Source organism: Tachypleus tridentatus, chromosome 1, assembly GCF_004210375.1.
Source record: "Tachypleus tridentatus isolate NWPU-2018 chromosome 1, ASM421037v1, whole genome shotgun sequence".
NCBI lineage: Eukaryota > Metazoa > Arthropoda > Merostomata > Xiphosura > Limulidae > Tachypleus > Tachypleus tridentatus.
Genome location: NC_134825.1, coordinates 176,812,557 through 176,832,311, shown reverse-complemented (window position 1 = coordinate 176,832,311; position 19,755 = coordinate 176,812,557). Strand labels below are relative to the sequence as shown.

General features: G+C 28.8%; 1 protein-coding gene across 1 annotated transcript in view; it reads right to left on the bottom strand.

Moving 5' to 3' along the window:
* Positions 1 to 19,755, bottom strand: part of LOC143233721 (cilia- and flagella-associated protein 57-like) — a 97,673-nt gene that overhangs the window by 32,123 nt on the left and 45,795 nt on the right. The window contains exons 2-5 of the mRNA XM_076470279.1: positions 17,897 to 18,052; positions 15,000 to 15,093; positions 9,961 to 10,151; positions 6,433 to 6,606 (exon numbers count right to left, since the gene is read on the bottom strand). Coding sequence (XP_076326394.1) covers positions 6,433 to 6,606; positions 9,961 to 10,151; positions 15,000 to 15,093; positions 17,897 to 18,052 — 615 coding nt within the window. The remainder of the gene's footprint in view (positions 1 to 6,432; positions 6,607 to 9,960; positions 10,152 to 14,999; positions 15,094 to 17,896; positions 18,053 to 19,755) is intronic.

The following is a 19,755-nucleotide window of genomic DNA, read 5'->3' as shown; positions in this document are numbered from 1 at the left end:
CACTCAATTCTTGTGCCATTTCTGAACAGTTTGGAATGGGTGTCTTCCATTAATGTTCTCAGCTGGATGTTTACAACAGCAGAAGGATGTCCTATGTCTTCCTTAGCTTCAAAACTCACATCATCATAATAAACTTTTGGAACCAACTCTGCACTGTACGTTCCTTCACCAGGTTGATATTGTGATCTGTTTGTGATGTGTTATGACCAAATTTGTATTCTTACAAAAAATGGCTTTCAACTATTTTTTCTATAATTAATTTTAACAATCTGAAAGTAAAGTTTTAGAAAATAATAAAAGCACTAATTAACAGAAGAAAACTTTAGTTTTCAATAGTATACATGAAGTAATGAAAATTACAGGTTTCTTATTCCTATTAATGACTAAAATTTTAATTTAAAAATCCACCATTATTTTTTGAATAAACTGATATCATTAATTTAATTACCATAACTTTCTAAATAAAATGCACATTATTTTTCATTAAAAACTTGTACAGAAGTTAGGGTGTGTATAATATATGGTAATAAATATAACCTTTTTTTTTTTTCCACAGCCAGTCCAAACCATCTTTTCCATCACATTGTGAACAGTAATCCAAACTTACCAGAAATGTGATGTTTTAGTACTATGTCTTATTAAATCTCTGTTTATAAGGTATAAATAAGAATTATCTAATGTGATGTTTTAATAGTATGTCTTATTAAATCTCTGTTTATAAGGTATAAATGAGAATTATCTAATGTGATGTTTTAATAGTGTCTTATTAAATCTCTGTTTATAAGGTATAAATGAGAATTATCTAATGTGATGTTTTAATAGTATGTCTTATTAAATCTCTCTGTTTATAAGGTATAAATGAGAATTATCTAATGTGATGTTTTAATAGTGTCTTATTAAATCTCTGTTTATAAGGTATAAATGAGAATTATCTAATGTGATGTTTTAATAGTATGTCTTATTAAATCTCTGTTTATAAGGTATAAATGAGAATTATCTAATGTAATGTTTTAATAGTATGTCTTATTAAATCTCTCTGTTTATAAGGTATAAATGAGAATTATCTAATGTGATGTTTTAATAGTATGTCTTATTAAATCTCTCTGTTTATAAGGTATAAATGAGAATTAATGTGATGTTTTAATGTTATGTCTTATTAAATTTCTGTTTATAAGGTATAAATGAGAATTATCTAATGTGATGTTTTAATAGTATGTCTTATTAAATCTCTGTTTATAAGGTATAAATGAGAATTATCTAATGTAATGTTTTAATAGTATGTCTTATTAAATCTCTCTGTTTATAAGGTATAAATGAGAATTATCTAATGTGATGTTTTAATAGTATGTCTTATTAAATCTCTGTTTATAAGGTATAAATGAGAATTATCTAATGTGATGTTTTAATAGTATGTCTTATTAAATCTCTGTTTATAAGGTATAAATGAGAATTATCTAATGTGATGTTTTAATAGTATGTCTTATTAAATCTCTCTGTTTATAAGGTATAAATGAGAATTATCTAATGTGATGTTTTAATAGTATGTCTTATTAAATCTCTGTTTATAAGGTATAAATGAGAATTATCTAATGTGATGTTTTAATAGTATGTCTTATTAAATCTCTGTTTATAAGGTATAAATGAGAATTATCTAATGTGATGTTTTAATAGTATGTCTTATTAAATCTCTGTTTATAAGGTATAAATGAGAATTATCTAATGTGATGTTTTAATAGTATGTCTTATTAAATCTCTGTTTATAAGGTATAAATGAGAATTATCTAATGTGATGTTTTAATAGTATGTCTTATTAAATCTCTGTTTATAAGGTATAAATGAGAATTATCTAATGTGATGTTTTAATAGTATGTCTTATTAAATCTCTGTTTATAAGGTATAAATGAGAATTATCTAATGTGATGTTTTAATAGTATGTCTTATTAAATCTCTGTTTATAAGGTATAAATGAGAATTATCTAATGTGATGTTTTAATAGTATGTCTTATTAAATCTCTGTTTATAAGGTATAAATGAGAATTATCTAATGTGATGTTTTAATAGTATGTCTTATTAAATCTCTGTTTATAAGGTATAAATGAGAATTATCTAATGTGATGTTTTAATAGTATGTCTTATTAAATCTCTCTGTTTATAAGGTATAAATGAGAATTATCTAATGTGATGTTTTAATAGTATGTCTTATTAAATCTCTGTTTATAAGGTATAAATGAGAATTATCTAATGTGATGTTTTAATAGTATGTCTTATTAAATCTCTGTTTATAAGGTATAAATGAGAATTATCTAATGTGATGTTTTAATAGTATGTCTTATTAAATCTCTCTGTTTATAAGGTATAAATGAGAATTATCTAATGTGATGTTTTAATAGTATGTCTTATTAAATCTCTGTTTATAAGGTATAAATGAGAATTATCTAATGTGATGTTTTATGTCTTAATAGTATGTCTTATTAAATCTCTTATTAAATCTTTTATAAGGTATAAATGAGAATTATCTAATGTGATGTTTTAATAGTATGTCTTATTAAATCTCTGTTTATAAGGTATAAATGAGAATTATCTAATGTGATGTTTTAATAGTATGTCTTATTAAATCTCTGTTTATAAGGTATAAATGAGAATTATCTAATGTGATGTTTTAATAGTATGTCTTATTAAATCTCTGTTTATAAGGTATAAATGAGAATTATCTAATGTGATGTTTTAATAGTATGTCTTATTAAATCTCTGTTTATAAGGTATAAATGAGAATTATCTAATGTGATGTTTTAGTACTATGTCTTATTAAATCTCTGTTTATAAGGTATAAATGAGAATTATCTAATGTGATGTTTTAATAGTATGTCTTATTAAATCTCTGTTTATAAGGTATAAATGAGAATTATCTAATGTGATGTTTTAATAGTATGTCTTATTAAATCTCTGTTTATAAGGTATAAATGAGAATTATCTAATGTAATGTTTTAATAGTATGTCTTATTAAATCTCTGTTTATAAGGTATAAATGAGAATTATCTAATGTGATGTTTTAATAGTATGTCTTATTAAATCTCTGTTTATAAGGTATAAATGAGAATTATCTAATGTGATGTTTTAATAGTATGTCTTATTAAATCTCTGTTTATAAGGTATAAATGAGAATTATCTAATGTGATGTTTTAGTACTATGTCTTATTAAATCTCTCTGTTTATAAGGTATAAATGAGAATTATCTAATGTGATGTTTTAGTACTATGTCTTATTAAATCTCTCTGTTTATAAGGTATAAATGAGAATTATCTAATGTGATGTTTTAATAGTATGTCTTATTAAATCTCTGTTTATAAGGTATAAATGAGAATTATCTAATGTGATGTTTTAATAGTATGTCTTATTAAATCTCTCTGTTTATAAGGTATAAATGAGAATTATCTAATCTAATGTTTTAATAGTATGTCTTATTAAATCTCTCTGTTTATAAGGTATAAATGAGAATTATCTAATGTGATGTTTTAATAGTATGTCTTATTAAATCTCTCTGTTTATAAGGTATAAATGAGAATTATCTAATGTGATGTTTTAATAGTATGTCTTATTAAATCTCTGTTTATAAGGTATAAATGAGAATTATCTAATGTGATGTTTTAATAGTATGTCTTATTAAATCTCTCTGTTTATAAGGTATAAATGAGAATTATCTAATGTGATGTTTTAATAGTATGTCTTATTAAATCTCTGTTTATAAGGTATAAATGAGAATTATCTAATGTGATGTTTTAATAGTATGTCTTATTAAATCTCTGTTTATAAGGTATAAATGAGAATTATCTAATGTAATGTTTTAATAGTGTCTTATTAAATCTCTGTTTATAAGGTATAAATGAGAATTATCTAATGTGATGTTTTAATAGTATGTCTTATTAAATCTCTGTTTATAAGGTATAAATGAGAATTATCTAATGTAATGTTTTAATAGTGTCTTATTAAATCTCTGTTTATAAGGTATAAATGAGAATTATCTAATGTGATGTTTTAATAGTATGTCTTATTAAATCTCTGTTTATAAGGTATAAATGAGAATTATCTAATGTGATGTTTTAATAATATGTCTTATTAAATCTCTCTGTTTATATGGTATAAATGAAAATTATCTAATGTGATGTTTTAATAGTATGTCTTATTAAATCTCTCTGTTTATAAGGTATAAATGAGAATTATCTAATGTGATGTTTTAATAGTATGTCTTATTAAATCTCTGTTTATAAGGTATAAAAAATGAGAATTATCTAATGTGATGTTTTAATAGTATGTCTTATTAAATCTCTCTGTTTATAAGGTATAAATGAGAATTATCTAATGTGATGTTTTAATAGTATGTCTTATTAAATCTCTGTTTATAAGGTATAAATGAGAATTATCTAATGTGATGTTTTAATAGTATGTCTTATTAAATCTCTGTTTATAAGGTATAAATGAGAATTATCTAATGTGATGTTTTAATAGTATGTCTTATTAAATCTCTGTTTATAAGGTATAAATGAGAATTATCTAATGTGATGTTTTAATAGTATGTCTTATTAAATCTCTGTTTATAAGGTATAAATGAGAATTATCTAATGTGATGTTTTAATAGTGTCTTATTAAATCTCTGTTTATAAGGTATAAATGAGAATTATCTAATGTGATGTTTTAATAGTGTCTTATTAAATCTCTGTTTATAAGGTATAAATGAGAATTATCTAATGTGATGTTTTAATAGTATGTCTTATTAAATCTCTGTTTATAAGGTATAAATGAGAATTATCTAATGTAATGTTTTAATAGTGTCTTATTAAATCTGTTTATAAGGTATAAATGAGAATTATCTGATGTGATGTTTTAATGGTATGTCTTATTAAATCTCTATTCATGGGGTATAAATGAGAATTCTCTTTCCATTTTTATTAAAATCCACTATTTTTAAATATGAGTTTTAAAAATATTATCAACAAGTCATGTCTTGTGGTTCTTAAGATTTATTTACACTCATACTTGGAAATGTTTGGAAATATAAAACTATTTATCACAACGTTCTGTGTGATATTCAAATCTCAAGTTTAGACCATGCAACAGTGTTGTCATACTAGAGAAAGTCATACATTAAACCATTCTCAACATTTCTGAGGAAACACTGAATCAGATCTGGATAAATAGTATCCAAGATTTCTTTAATCTATTGGTCAATAAACAAAAGCTCTGGTTTCTTCTAGTCACCTGACAGAGTAAACACACGTACTCCAGAAACTTATTACACTTTTGAACATTTGCCATTGACGGTTGGTTGTCACTGACATCCATCACTTACGACCAGCCTGTTATTTCCATGGAAATGATGATAAGACCTGTGTAGTTCTCTCCACGATATCCTTCGTGCATGTGAATCCTAGGTACATGACATTCCTGTGAAGAGCTTCCACGTGACATGCTGCACAACCAGTCTTACCAGCTATGTACCATATTTAAAAGAAACCAATTAATAGGAAGTCTTTCTTGATGATGATAAATACACTTGAAATAAAAATGTATCTCAGAACAGCTGGTATTAACACTTTTATTGATAAGCAGAGAACAACATTTTGACCTTCCTAGGTCATCTTCATAATGGGAAGTCTGTTTATTTCACTAAGAAAATAAACAGCTTCAGAGAAACTTTGGTCTGTTGTAAATCAGTAAATGTTAAAGTGAGTTCTTTGTAAGTTAAATCCATCATACACAAAATGGAAGAGTTCTGTCTAATGGTTGTACAGATGGTTTAAAAAACCCAACATTTTCATTCTTGTTAATAAGACACTGTGTGTTGTGAAGAATTTGTTTACTTGGTTGGACAACAACACATTACCATGTGTCTCGAGCAATGTCTTTAGATAGGGTGATATTTTCATTTCTTCACAATATATTTCCTGAGATCAGAAATTAAACTAAGGTTCTTATGCAGACCAGGCTGAGCTAATGGGTTAACCTGCTAGTACTTTCTTTTGAAATCTCTCAAATTATTACATTCTTTCCCTCTCACAAACAAGAACCATACTCGAGCCTAATTTCAGGGTTGTGGATTGGCTGGATGTTGTATATTTATTATATATTCAATCACCTTCAACCTCTTGCACATACCAGCTACTAATTGAGTCAGTGGAACAGACCCTAGTACTTGCTAGTAGCACACATTTTTAGCAATTCAAACTACTATAGTAATTTAAATGAAAACATTTTCCTTAAAAAGCTATTAACATTCATGAGATATATATATATATATATAGAATAATTCATTACAAAGATATAAAATTTATAAAAATTAGTTTCTGTACTATATAATATAGTCTATGAAAACAATGACTACTATATCTATCTACCATCAATGTTAGTTTTGGAAGTTTGATTAAATGTTTTTCAAACCTTTTTCTTTAATATAGAGTTATCTCCAAGTAATTGTATGTTATTTTCTTTCTCTTGCTTCAGCTGCTTTTCATAGTTGGTTCGAAGCTGAACAGTTTCATTATCTGCCTCTTCTTCAATCAATCTTCTAAGCTCCTCTTCTTCTTGTTTCTTCAACTGAGCTTCCTCTTTAGCCTAATATTAAAGGAAACAATGACTGAGAAAACAAGCAGTCAACAAGTTCACATAAAAAATACACATATACTGTTGAGAAAATCATAAAAAATTTCAAAGAATCTGTCTTTAAAAATAATTTTTAAACTTCTGAAGAAAAATTTTTAATTATTTAGCTTTAAGTCACATGAATGATTTTACGATTTTATGATATCTATTATATAGTTACGTGTTATAAATCAAACTATAAGCTTAACACACATGACCACCTTTTACAATAGAATTTAACTAACATGATACTCCATAATTACCACAAAGTCACTCCATACAATACATAATATAAATTACTTAAGTGAGAAAGATTATTTTACAACAACAACTAGTTACTTCACTTACTATATATATTGAATTGTAACAAGTATTTCAACCATTAGCATCTATTTTTCCTTTTCTACATATCTTAAATTCTAACAGTTATTTCAGCCATCAACATCTATTATTCCATTTCTACATATCTTCAATTCTAACAATTATTTCAGCCATCAACATTTATTATTCTATCACTACGTATCTTGAATTGTAACAAGTATTTCAACCATCAACATTTATTGTTCCATTTCTACATATCTTGAATTGTAACCATTATTTTAGCTATCAACATTTATTGTTTCACCACTACATATCTTTGATTCTAACAATTATTTCAACCATCAATGTTTATTATTCCATCACTACATATGTTGAATTGTAACAGATATTTCAGCCACCAACATTTATTGTTCCATCACTACATGTTTTGAATTGCAAGACATTTTAACCATCAGCATCTATTGTTCCATTTCTACATATCTTCAATTCTAACAATTATTTCATCCATCAACATTTATTATTCCATTTCTACATATCTTGAATTGTAACAGTTATTTCATCCATCAACATTTATTGTTTCACCACTACATATCTTTGATTCCAACAATTATTTCAGCCAACAATGTTTATTATTCCATCACTACGTATGTTGAATTGTAACAGACATTTCAGCCATCAACATTTAATGTTCCATTTCTACATATCTTCAATTCTAACAATTATTTCAGCCATCACAATTTATTATTCTATCACTACGTATCTTGAATTGTAACATGTATTTCAACCATCAACATTTATTGTTGCATCATTACATATCTTGAATTGTAACAATTACTTTAACCATCAACATTTATTTTCCATTTCTACATATCTTGAATTGTATCAGTTATTTCAGCCATCAACATTTATTGTTCCATTTCTACATATCTTGAAATGTAACAATTATTTCAGCCATCAACAATTGTTGTCCTATTTCTACATATCTTCAATTCTAACAATTATTTCATTCATCAACATTTATTATTCCATTTCTACATATCTTGAATTGTAACAGATATTTCAGCCATCAACATTTATTATTCCATCACTATGTCTTGAATTGCAACAGACATTTCAGCCATCAAGATTTAATGTTCCATTTCTACATATCTTCAATTCTAACAATTATTTCAGCCATCAACATTTATTATTCTATCACTACATATCTTGAACTGTAACAGATATTTCAACCATCAACATTTATTATTCCATCACTATGTCTTGAATTGCAACAGACATTTCAGCCATCAAGATTTAATGTTCCATTTCTACATATCTTCAATTCTAACAATTATTTCAGCCATCAACATTTATTATTCTATCACTACATATCTTGAATTGTAACAAGTATTTCAACCATCAGCATTTATTGTTGCATCACTACATATCTTGAATTGTAACAATTACTTTAACCATCAACATTTAATGTTCCATTTCTACATATCTTCAATTCTAACAATTATTTCAGCCATCAACATTTATTGTTGCATCACTACATATCTTGAATTGTAACAATTACTTTAACCATCAACATTTAATGTTCCACTTCTACATATCTTGAATTGTAACAATTATTTCAGGCATCAACAATTGTTGTCCTATTTCTACATATCTTTAATTGGAACAATTAGTTCAGCCATCAACATTTATTGTTCCATTTCTACATATCTTGAAATGTAACATTTCAGCCATCAACATTTATTGTTCCATCACTACATATCTTGAACTGTAACAATTATTTTATCCATCAGCATCTATTTTTCCATTTCTACATATCTTCAATTCTAACAGTTATTTTAGCCATCAACATTTATTGTTCCATTTCTACACATCTTAAAATGTAACCGTTATTTCAGCCATCAACATTTATTGTTCCATTTCTACACATCTTGAATTGTAACAATTATTTTAGCCATCTACAATTGTTGTTCTATTTCTACACATCTTGTATTATACAACAATTATTTGAGCCATCAACATTATCTATTCTATTCCTACAATCTTTTATTGTCTTGAAATTTTTACAGATTCTGTATGTATGCTGAATTAAAGTAATCCATTTTTCTCCATCACACACAGATGTTTCACAAAAAACTATATATATAGTTAACAGCCAGCATAACGTGTTATCTTTAGATAGTATGTGTTTGTGCAACATGAAATTATTTCTTTCTCCTGTTATATTTGTAATGAATTTGATCCAATAAAAGTTTTTTTTCCTTTCCAATTTCTAAAAACAATCTGTAGATGATAGAAAAAAATAAATTGCATTTTTAAAACGTATCACTGAATTACAGAAAATTCTTTATTAAAATAAAAACAACTTGTGGAAGTTTAAATTCGGAGGCCAATGTTATAAAAAATGGTAGCCTTCTTTCCAAGTAATTGTTCCATCTTAAAAAAACACACTAAAGACCAGAGCAATTTTGGCAACATTTCTTTTAAATGTGGTCTCATGAACAGCCTCTTCCCTTTGGTAATACATCTGATGTTGAATGGATGCAGAATGAACAAAGTGTAAAAGAAATGTTTCCTTTCACACTTCTCCAAAAATCTTGTTGTGAGGGAAATACCTCCAAAGTCAATAAAAGAATAGAATGGAGTTTTGTAGGCTGAGGTTTGTTGCTAGTGCACTTTTCCATATAGGCTGGGTTTAATTAGTCCATTATACAACAAAGCTACTGCCTACACTTCCAACTGGTTCTGCATGAGAAAGATTATCTGATTCTTACAAAGTAGCATCAATGATATTATTCCATAGAGCACACTTCAATTATTCCAGTTTAAATCTAGAACTGTAGCTATGAGATAAATCATGTTATTGTAAGACCGATCAGTGAATGAAGATACTCTCACAGAATTACACTGAATATAACTCCTACGTGATCACTCAGTACTACAGGCCAAAACAATTTAATTATACAAAGAAAAATTTGTTTTTATAGTATTTGAATTAGTTTTCAGGACCTGTTCAAGTTGTGTTTCTCTTTCAGTTAGCCTCTGTTCATACTCATCTATCATTTCCTGTACAGCCTTCTGGTGTGTTGTTTCCATTTCCCGAATCTGTTGTTCATACGAATCTTGCATAAGTTGACTCTTTTTCTGGAGTTCTTTGTATCTTTCGTATTCTAGTAATAACTTTTGCTTGTAACATGTCTCTACATCAGAAATAATACTCTGGTCAACACAAAATATATGCACATGGTGTTTGTATATTGACTATTACAGACAGGTAGAAATACACTGATGGCTTAACCTAACATACACAGGGTGTTCAGAAAGTCACTGTGCACTTATATATTTATTAACAGACGTTTCAATATAGAATACAGGAGGTAAATATGAATGACAATTATAAACAATGTTGAAAGTGACCCCCGTTGGCATCATTACAAGCCTGGATCCTTCTTATTTTGTTTCTAAACACCGCTATCAGTTGCTGGCTTGAAATAAACTAAATAGACATATGATTACAAAACTGCACCGCGGACTTTCCAAACACCCTGTATAATAATAAACATATTTATAGATTATCCTTGTTATGTCTGCAATGAAACCCATTTTACAGTTTCTATCAAATTTAAAAACAAGTCAGAATGAATTAAATAAGTTTTATAAACCCTGCAAAAACACCTCAAACCCATTTATACCATGCACTATATATACCTAACCTTCAATGTCAGGAGATATGAAATAAAGATACAGTTTAAATTATGTACTGACCCCCCCCCTACCTTGGTTCAATATTAATTAACATGTTTTATATCCTTATCCTGGTTCAACATTAATTAACACCTTTTATATCCTTACCTTCGTTCAACATTACTTAACATGTTTTATATCCTTACCTTGGTTCAACATTACTTAACATGTTTCACATACCTACCTTGGTTCAACATTACTTAAAATGTTTTATATCCTTACCTTGGTTCAACATTACTTAACATGTTTTATATACTTATCTTGGTTCAATATTACCTCACATGTTTCATATACCCACCTTAGTTCAACATGACTTAACATGCTTTATATCCTTAGCTTGGTTCAACATTAATTAACACGTTTGATATACTTCCCTTGCTTCAACATTACTTCAACATCTTTTATATTCTTGCCTTGGTTCAACATTAATTAGCATGTTTTATACACATGCTAATTAACACACATGCTTGGTTCAACATTTCATCAACATGTTTTATATCTTTGCCTTGGTTCATCATTACTTAAAATGTTTCATATACCCACCTTGGTTCAACATCATGTATTATGTTTTATATACTTCCCATGGTTCAACATTTCTTCAACATGTTTTATATCCTTACCTTGGTTAAACATTAACATATTTTATATCCTTAACTTGGTTCAACATTACTTAACATGTTTTATACACATACCTTAGTTCAACATTACTTAACATGTTTCATATACCAGCCTTGGTACTTAACAAGCTTTATATGCTTACCTTGGTTCAACATTTCTTCAGCATGTTTCAACATTACTTAACATGTTTTATATACTTTCCTTGGTTTAACATTACTTAACATGTTTCATATACCTACCTTGGTTCAATATTACTCATGTTTTATATACTTACCTTGGTTCAACATTACTTAATATATTTCATATCCTTATCCTGGTTCAACATTATTTAACATGTTTCATATACCTACCTTGGTTCAATAACACTCATGTTTTATATACTTACCCTGGTTCAACATTATTTAACATGTTTCATATACCTACCTTGGTTCAATATTACTCATGTTTTATATACTTACCTTGGTTCAATATCACTCATGTTTTATATACTTACCCTGATTCAACATTATTTAACATGTTTCATATACCTACCTTGGTTCAATATCACTCATGTTTTATATACTTACCTTGGTTCAATATCACTCATGTTTTATATACTTACCCTGGTTCAACATTACTTAACATGTTTTATATACTTACCTTGGTTCAATGTTACCTCACATGTTTCATATACCCACCTTAGTTCAACATGACTTAACATGCTTTATATCCTTAGCTTGGTTCAACATTAATTAACACGTTTGATATACTTCCCTTGGTTCAACATTACTTCAACATCTTTTATATTCTTGCCTTGGTTCAACATTAATTAGCATGTTTTATACACTTACCTTGGTTCAACATTTCATCAACATGTTTTATATCTTTGCCTTGGTTCAACATTACTTAAAATGTTTCATATACCCACCTTGGTTCAACATTACGTATTATGTTTTATATACTTCCCATGGTTCAACATTTCTTCAACATGTTTTATACACATACCTTAGTTCAACATTACTTAACATGTTTCATATACCAACCTTGGTACTTAACAAGCTTTATATGCTTACCTTGGTTCAACATTTCTTCAGCATGTTTCAACATTACTTAACATGTTTTATATACTTTCCTTGGTTTAACATTACTTAACATGTTTTATATACTTAACTTGGTTTAACATTACTTAACATGTTTTATATACTTACATTGGTTCAACATTACTTAACATGTTTTATATACTTACCTTGGTTCAACATTTCTTCAACATATTTTATATCCTTACCCAGGTTCAACATTACTTAACATGTTTTATATACTTACCTTTGTTCAACATTTCTTCAACACGTTTTATATACTTACCTTTGTTCAACATTTCTTCAACACGTTTTATATACTTACCTTTATTGAACATTACTTAACATGTTTTATACAAATACCTTAGTTCAACATTACTTAACATGTTTTATATACTTACCTTCGTTCAACATTACTTAACATGTTTTATATCCTTGCCTTGGTTCAACATTACTTAACATGTTTTATATACTTACCTTGGTTCAATGTTACTTAACATGTTTCATATACCCACCTTAGTTCAACATGACTTAACATGCTTTATATCCTTACCTTTGTTCAACATTACTTAATATATTTCATATCCTTACCCTGGTTCAACATTATTTAACATGTTTCATATACCTACCTTGGTTCAATATTACTCATGTTTTATATACTTACCCTGGTTCAACATTATTTAACATGTTTCATATACCTACCTTGGTTCAATATTACTCATGTTTTATATACTTACCTTGGTTCAATATCACTCATGTTTTATATACTTACCCTGATTCAACATTATTTAACATGTTTCATATACCTACCTTGGTTCAATATCACTCATGTTTTATATACTTACCTTGGTTCAATATCACTCATGTTTTATATACTTACCCTGGTTCAACATTACTTAACATGTTTTATATACTTACCTTGGTTCAACATTAATTAACACGTTTGATATACTTCCCTTGGTTCAACATTACTTCAACATCTTTTATATTCTTGCCTTGGTTCAACATTAATTAGCATGTTTTATACACTTACCTTGGTTCAACATTTCATCAACATGTTTTATATCTTTGCCTTGGTTCAACATTACTTAAAATGTTTCATATACCCACCTTGGTTCAACATTACGTATTATGTTTTATATACTTCCCATGGTTCAACATTTCTTCAACATGTTTTATACACATACCTTAGTTCAACATTACTTAACATGTTTCATATACTAACCTTGGTACTTAACAAGCTTTATATGCTTACCTTGGTTCAACATTTCTTCAGCATGTTTCAACATTACTTAACATGTTTTATATACTTTCCTTGGTTTAACATTACTTAACATGTTTTATATACTTAACTTGGTTTAACGTTACTTAACATGTTTTATATACTTACATTGGTTCAACATTACTTAACATGTTTTATATACTTACCTTGGTTCAACATTTCTTCAACATATTTTATATCCTTACCCAGGTTTAACATTACTTAACATGTTTTATATACTTACCTTCGTTCAACATTTCTTCAACACGTTTTATATACTTACCTTTGTTCAACATTTCTTCATCATGTTTTATATACTTACCTTTATTGAACATTACTTAACATGTTTTATACGCATACCTTAGTTCAACATTACTTAACATGTTTTATATACTTACCTTGGTTCAACATTACTTAACATGTTTTATATACTTACCTTGGTTCAACATTTCTTCAACACGTTTTATATACTTACCTTTATTGAACATTACTTAACATGTTTTATACAAATACCTTAGTTTAACATTACTTAACATGTTTTATATACTTACCTTGGTTCAACATTTCTTCAACATATTTTATATCCTTACTCTGGTTCAACATTACTTAACATGTTTTATATATTTACCTTGTTCAACATTTCTTCAACACGTTTTATATACTTACCTTTATTGAACATTACTTAACATGTTTTATACAAATACCTTAGTTCAACATTACTTAACATGTTTTATATACTTACCTTCGTTCAACATTACTTAACATGTTTTATATACCCACCTTAGTTCAACATGACTTAACATGCTTTATATCCTTACCTTTGTTCAACATTACTTAATATATTTCATATACTTACCCTGGTTCAACATTACTTAACATGTTTCATATACCTACCTTGGTTCAATATTACTCATGTTTTATATACTTACCTTGGTTCAACATTACTTAATATATTTCATATCCTTACCCTGGTTCAACATTATTTAACATGTTTCATATACCTACCTTGGTTCAATATCACTCATGTTTTATATACTTACCTTGGTTCAACATTACTTAATATATTTTATATACTTACCTTGGTTCAACATTACTTAACATGTTTCATATACCTACCTTGGTTCAATATTACTCATGTTTTATATACTTACCTTGGTTCAACATTACTTAATATATTTCATATCCTTACCCTGGTTCAACATTATTTAACATGTTTCATATACCTACCTTGGTTCAATAACACTCATGTTTTATATACTTACCCTGGTTCAACATTATTTAACATATTTCATATACCTACCTTGGTTCAATATTACTCATGTTTTATATACTTACCTTGGTTCAATATCACTCATGTTTTATATACTTACCCTGGTTCAACATTTCTTCAACATGTTTCTCTTGAATTCTTTCAACTTCTTCACTATTGTCATCTTCTCGTTTTTTCATTTCTTTTTCGATGGCCTTATAGAAGAGGTGAAATTAGTTGCTTGTTAACTTTGCAGTACCTTATTAAACACATTACTAAGGTTAGTACAGATGGTGAAAAATGAACACATTATACAGATGACAGATGAAACCATGAGAAACAAACACTATACAGAGGACATTGTAGAGAGTCCGTATAATATACAAATAGGCACAAATTTTGAAAAATCAATACAACATACAGAAAATAGTAAATACTGTGAGAAACCAATACATTATATACAGTAGACAATACAGATGGTGAAAACCAAAACATTGTACAGAGAACAGTAAAGATGGTGAGATATCAAAACTAGAAACAGAATAGAAGAAATGTAAAGAAATATAGAAAACAATACAAATATGGTAAGAGACCAGAAGACTTAAACTATCAATGATGATAAACCTGTTGAAGTGAAGGTGCTGAGGGACCTATAACATGTAGAATGTCTTATTTCGGTAAAGATGTTTATGGACCTGTAAGAAGGACAGATATCTGTTAAAGTAAAGATGATAATAAACTTGAAGATAACTGAGAGATCTGTTGAAGTGAAGCTGTTCAGGAACTTATGAGAAGTAGAAAGGTCTGTTTCAGAGAAGATGTTAAAAGGATAGATGTCTGTTAAAGTAAATATGATGATGAATTGATAAAAAGTACAAGAGACTGTTGAAATGTAGGTGACAATGAACTGATAGAAAAAATAAATATAGATGATAATGAACCTATGGAGAATAGAGAGTTCCATTAATGTAGAGTGCAGTTGATGATGAACATGTAAAAAACAGGATGGTATGTTGTAGTGGAGGTGATGATGAACCTGTAAAAAACAGGATGGTATGTTGTAGTGGAGGTGATGATGAACCTGTAAAAAACAGGATGGCATATTGTAATGGAGGTGATGATGAACCTATAAAAAACAGGATGGTATGTTATAGTGGAAATGACAGTGAACTTGTAAGAAGGTCTGTTGAAGTGGAGGTGATAGTGGACTTGTAAAGTCTGTTGAAGTGAAGGTGACAGTGAACTTGTAAGAAGGTCTGTTGAAGTGGAGATGACAGTGAACTTGTAAGAAGGTCTGTTGAAGTGAAGGTGAGAGTGAACTTGTAAGAAGGTCTGTTGAAGTGGAGATGACAGTGAACTTGTAAGAAGGTCTGTTGAAGTTGAGATGACAGTGAACTTGTAAGAAGGTCTGTTGAAGTGGAGGTGATAGTGAACTTGTAAGGTCTGTTGAAATGGAGGTGACAGTGAACTTGTAAGAAAGTCTGTTGAAGTGGAGGTGATAGTGGACTTGTAAGGTCTGTTGAAGTGGAGGTGATAGTGAACTTGTAAAATCTGTTGAAGTGTAGGTGACAGTGAACTTGTAAGAAAAGGTCTGTTGAAGTGGAGATGACAGTGAACTTGTAAGAAGGTCTGTTGAAGTGAAGGTGAGAGTGAACTTGTAAAAAGGTCTGTTGAAGTGGAGATGACAGTGAACTTGTAAGAAGGTCTGTTGAAGTGGAGGTGACAGTGAACTTGTAAGAAAGTCTGTTGAAGTGAAGGTGAGAGTGAACTTGTAAGAAGGTCTGTTGAAGAGGAGATGACAGTGAACTTGTAAGAAGGTCTGTTGAAGTGGAGATGACAGTGAACTTGTAAGAAGGTCTGTTGAAGTGAAGGTGAGAGTGAACTTGTAAGAAGGTCTGTTGAAGTGGAGATGACAGTGAACTTGTAAGAAGGTCTGTTGAAGTGGAGGTGACAGTGAACTTGTAAGAAAGTCTGTTGAAGTGAAGGTGAGAGTGAACTTGTAAGAAGGTCTGTTGAAGTGGAGATGACAGTGAACTTGTAAGAAGGTCTGTTGAAGTGGAGATGACAGTGAACTTGTAAGAAGGTCTGTTGAAGTGAAGGTGAGAGTGAACTTGTAAGAAGGTCTGTTGAAGTGGAGATGACAGTGAACTTGTAAGAAGGTCTGTTGAAGTGGAGATAACAGTGAACTTGTAAGAAGGTCTGTTGAAGTGGAGATGACAGTGAACTTGAAAGAAGGTCTGTTGAAGTGGAGGTGATAGTGGACTTGTAAGAAGGTCTGTTGAAGTGGAGGTAATAGTCTGTTGGTTGGTTTGGTGTTTTTTGGTGCAAATCAACTAGGCTTTTTTCTGTGCCAAACATCTGATAGAAAGTTAAGATTAAGGTAAACTTATTAAAATTCATAAAAGGAAATTAAGGTAAAACAAGGTTTAATTTTTGAATCAGAAACATAAATGGCATTAAATCCAATTTTTATATCTCGTCTACAGCAGTAAGAGAAATACTACAGTAATACAAGTTGAAAAGGACTTTCTATAGCATAATCATTATTATGAAATCGCCTGACCCTTATAAAATTTTTAATAAAAATGGGCAAATAGCCATATAACCTATGTATACAGGGAGGTTTGTCAAAATGCCATACCTCCATGCTGTATCAAACATCTCCTCAATGCCAAAGAATATTGATACAAGATGTTGTCATTTGAGAAAGGATTCTCTGATTGACATGTCAAGTCAAATCAGGTGGTTCGTAGTGGAGCGCTCTCATTGGAACCCACACTGGGTGGGCCAGAGGAGGTTGTTTGATTAGAGGAACCAAACAAGACAAGCATTAACCATTATCTCGAAGGTCTTACAGAGACAGCTCGTCAAAGCAATTGGATGGTAGTAGAGGTGAAGGCAGGACTGGCAGAGTAATCTACTTTCTTAAATACTGTTAGTTCTACAACAATGTGTAATGAGATTCTTTAGAAACTCATGGAGACTTGGTACTATAGTACATTACTACTTGATCCTTACTCTGATCATCACTTTCAGGTCATCAATTTCTTGTTTGTGTTTATCTGTGATCTCTTTCATCCTCAGAGAATGGTTCATGTCTCTTAATCGAAGCTGGTATTCATTTTCTAGCTGTAGATGTTCCACTTCATGTTTCAGTTCCTGGATTTTATTAACCTTTGAAAAATACACATTTTAAGGATTAGGCTTAGGGAATATCTTTAATATATTAATGCTGAATCATTTAAACAAATTATTACTATTCTTTCTAACCAGTTGATAATATTCCTTTAGTTTTTATTTACTCTAAAATACTGAAACAAAAGAACAATGTAACACCAGTTTCTGGATTTATCAGTCTGTATTAGTTATAAAATAAATAGTAAATTGATAACATCTGGGATATCTAGTTCCTGGTATATAGTCAGATCTGATAGTGAATTTAGCCACATTTAGTGAAAACAAACAAAAACCATGGGCTTACATTTAATTATAGTATAGTATTAAAGTAGTTACTTTGTCATAGTATAATATTAGTTACTTTATCTACCACTTCGTCATAGTGTAGTATTAATCTAGTTACTTTGTCTAACACTTTGTCACAGTGTAGTATTAAACCAGTTACTTTGTCTACTGCTTCATCATAGTGAGGTATTAAAGTAGTTACTTTGTCTACTCCTTCATCATAGTGTAGTATTAAAGTAGTTACTTTGTCTACCACTTCATGATAGTGTAGTATTAAACCAGTTACTTTGTCTACTGCTTCATCATAGTGTAGTATTAAAATAGATAATATAACATTATGGAGCTACCACTTCATCATAGTGTAGTATTGAACTAGTTACTTTGTCTATCACTTTATCATAGTGTGGTATTAAACTACATAATATAACATTATGCAGCTGACACTTCATCACAGTATAGTATTAAATGAGTTACTTTGTCTATCACTTCATCATAGTGTAGTATTAATCTAGATAATATAACATCATGGAGATACCATTTCATCACAGTGTAGTATTAAACCAGTTACTTTATCTCCTTCTTGATCATAGTGTAGTATTAAAGTAGTTACTTTGTCTACCACTTCATGATAGTGTAGTATTAAACCAGTTACTTTGTCTACCAGTTCATCACAGTGTAGTATTAAACTAGATAATATAACATTATGGAGCTACCACTTCATCATAGTATAGTATTAAACCAGTTACTTTGTCTACCACTTCATCACTGTGTAGTATTAAACTAGATAATATGACATTATGGAGCTACCGCTTCATAATAGTATAGTATTAAACTAGTTACTTTGTCTAACTCTTTATCATAGTATAGTATCAAACTAGATAATATAACATTATGGAACTACCACTTCATCATAGTATAGTATTAAACTAGTTACTTTGTCTATAACTTCATCATAGTGTAGTATTAATCTAGATAATATAACATTATGGAGCTACCACTTTATCATAGTGTAGTATTAAACTAGTTACTTTGTCTATCACTTCATCACAGTATAGTATTAAACTAGATAATATAACATTATGGAGCTACCACTTCATCATAGTATAGTATTAAACTAGTTACTTTGTCTACCACTTCATCATAGTATAGTATTAAACTAGTTACTTTGTCTGTCACTTCATCATAGTATAGTATTAAACTAATTACTTTGTCTACCACTTCATCATAGTATAGTATTAAACTAGTTACTTTGTCTATCACTTCATCATAGTGTAGTATTAATCTAGATAATATAACATTATGGAGCTACCACTTCATCATAGTATAGTATTAAACTAGTTACTTTATCTATCACTTCATCACAGTGTAGTATTAATCTAGATAATATAATATTATGGAGATACCACTTCATCATA